Source organism: Pipistrellus hanaki (genome assembly GCF_964339955.1).
Source record: "Pipistrellus hanaki genome assembly, chromosome: 1".
Taxonomy (NCBI): Eukaryota; Metazoa; Chordata; class Mammalia; order Chiroptera; family Vespertilionidae; genus Pipistrellus; species Pipistrellus hanaki.
Window position 1 is genome coordinate 8315145 of NC_140503.1, and position 2468 is coordinate 8317612.

The 2468-nt window shown below is 68.2% G+C and overlaps 1 protein-coding gene across 2 annotated transcripts in view; it reads left to right on the forward strand.

The window, feature by feature from the left end:
• Positions 1-607: 607 nt before the first annotated feature.
• ITPK1 (inositol-tetrakisphosphate 1-kinase) overlaps positions 608-2468 on the forward strand; it is a 127851-nt gene continuing 125990 nt past the window's right edge. For both annotated transcript variants that reach the window (XM_084873647.1, XM_084873648.1), the window contains exon 1: positions 608-838. In XM_084873647.1, coding sequence (XP_084729773.1) covers positions 744-838 — 95 coding nt within the window. In that variant the 5' untranslated portion in view covers positions 608-743. The remainder of the gene's footprint in view (positions 839-2468) is intronic.

The following is a 2468-nucleotide window of genomic DNA, read 5'->3' on the forward strand; positions in this document are numbered from 1 at the left end:
TTTAAGAGGCGGCGGGCGGTGCTGCCCCCTGGCGGCCGGCGCGGCCGCGCTTCCTCCGCCCGCGGGTCCAGCGGGCCGGCCGGCCGGGTCTGCGCGGCGGCGGCGGCGGCGGCGGGGCCGGGCCCGGCGGGTGCTCGCCCAGACGAGGACCGGGCGGCGGGTGAGGACCGGGGGCGGGGCGGGGCGGGGCGAGGCCGCGGGGGGCTGTGGGCGGCGGCGGCGGCGTGCGCCCCGCCGGGTCCCAGCGTGCGGGGAAGGGCATGCGCCCGGCTCGGAACGCGGCCGCCCGCGCCGCCCGAGCTCCGGGGGTGGAGAGGCGGGAGGAGGGGGGCCTCGGGGCGGCGGGGAGCCCGGAGGGTGGGTGCCCGGCCCTCGGTGGCCGGAGGGCGGGGCGGCGCCGCGGAGCAGAGCCTCCCCGCGCTCCTCCGGGCCGGCCCGCCGCGGCGCTCGCGAACTTGCGCGCCGGCCGGCGAGCCCCGCGGGGGGCGGCGGGGGCGGTGGGGGCGGGCCCGGCGCGGCGGCAGCCAGTGGCCGGGCCGCGCTGAGCGCCGCTCCCCGCCCGGCGCCGCCCCGCCCCGGCCCGCCCCTCCCGGCAGGACTGCGCGCCGAGCCGCGTTCCGCGTCCCCGCCGCCGCCGGGAGGAGGTGCCGCTCGCTCGCTCGCGGCGCGCGCCGGCCGCCAGACTCGGCCTGCGGGTGGGCGATTTCCTCTGGACCCGAGCTCCGCGCCGCCCGAGGAGGAAGATGCAGACCTTCCTGAAAGGGAAGAGAGTCGGCTACTGGCTGAGCGAGAAGAAAATCAAGAAGCTCAATTTCCAGGCCTTCGCCGAGCTGTGCAGGTAGGTAAGCGGGGAGCGGGGTTCCGGCGCCCCGGGGATCCCCGGCCGGCCGGAGCCCGGCGCAGCCCCGTCGCCGGCTCTCCGGGAGCTCAGAGCGGAGCGCAGGGAGCGGTGCCCGGGACCCCGGGTCCGGGAGCCCGGTGGCTGCGGCGGCCGCCGGGGGTGATCGGGGGCAGCGGGGGCCCAGGGTGAGCGTGTGGCTCAGCCCCGGGCGCTCTCAGGTGCACGGTGCCCCGGGCGGGGACGCCTGGAGCGCCCCGGGCGCGGTGGGAGCGCCGCTGAAGGCGGTGGAGGGACCTGGGGAATCAATGGGGGGGGGGGGGGAATCCAAGTCCCGCCCGAGGTTGGTGGTTACTTTTTTAGACTAGAGTGTTTTTCTTCTTCTGTCGTTCCGTCCCCTTCTCTTCGTGGAGAAGGGGCACCCGTGTTCGTGTGTTTGCGGACCACCTACTGTGTGCCCCTGAGTGCAGCTCTTGAAGCTGACATTGCACGGCGCTGGGATAAGCCGATGGATGGTGAAGCGAGGAGCAGTACTCGGCTCGTAGGTGGGGATTTGCTGTCTCATTAACGGAGCCTCGCACTAGCCTTGAGCATTGGCCGGGTGGTGGGTGATTCTGGGCCACGTGTCTGAGAAGGGGGATCCATCCGCAGAGAGGTGGGGTGCCATAGTACCGGGCCAGGGGTCCCAGAACTAGGGAGTGGCTGGTGCTGAGGTGCTGGGTATAAATGCATGTGGTATAGGATGGTCCTTCTCCCTCCCCCTATGCCACCCCCCCATGCTGGTGCCCAATGGCGGAGACTCAAGTGTGTTAATAAGATGGCATTCTCAGTCCCTTGCAGAAACAGCCAGTGTTGGGCCAGGTGTGCCTCTCCTTGCTGCCCGCCCACAGGTAGCTTTGCCTTGGAGCAGCCTCCAGGGGAACCCCATTCTCCCAGAAAGCCCGAGACAATTCGGCTTCACAAGCCTTTTGCAAACTCTAGGTGGAAACCTTTTGTTAGGCAGTGTCTCCTGATTCTTTTTTTTTTTTTTTTAACATATTTTATTGACTTTTTACAGAGAGGGAGTGTGATAGAGAGCTAGAAACATCAATGAGAGAGAAACGTTGATCAGCTGCCTCCCGCACACCCCCTACTGAGGATGTGCCCCCTAACCCAGGTACATGCCCTTGACCGGAATCGAACCCCGGACCTTTCAGTCCGCAAGCCAACGCTCCATCCACTGAGCCAAACCGGTTTCGGCAATAGACCTGATTCTTGAAAATGGGCCCTACTTGCATTTTCATCCCTGCTGGGTCCCGAGATATCATGAAGAATTGAACAGGTATGATTTCTTGCCTCCAGGTCTCGCAGCACCTCTGTGCCCCTCCTGCCAGTCCCAGGGGCCTGGTGCTGCTGTGCCCCAGCCGGCCGCCGCAGGCGCCCTTCTCCCGGCAGCCAGAGGGGCGCCCTTTGCATAGGACAAGCAGCTCCCGGGCCTGCATCCTTGGGCTGGGGATGGCGCTGGCTTCCTCCGTTCAGGCCCGCTTCCCCAGGAGGGAGCAGAGCTTCCCAGGGTCAGTAGGACACGCTGAATGCAAAGGACATCGGGAGGAACGCGAAGCCGGAGTTTTGGAACTGGGTCTGAGGACTA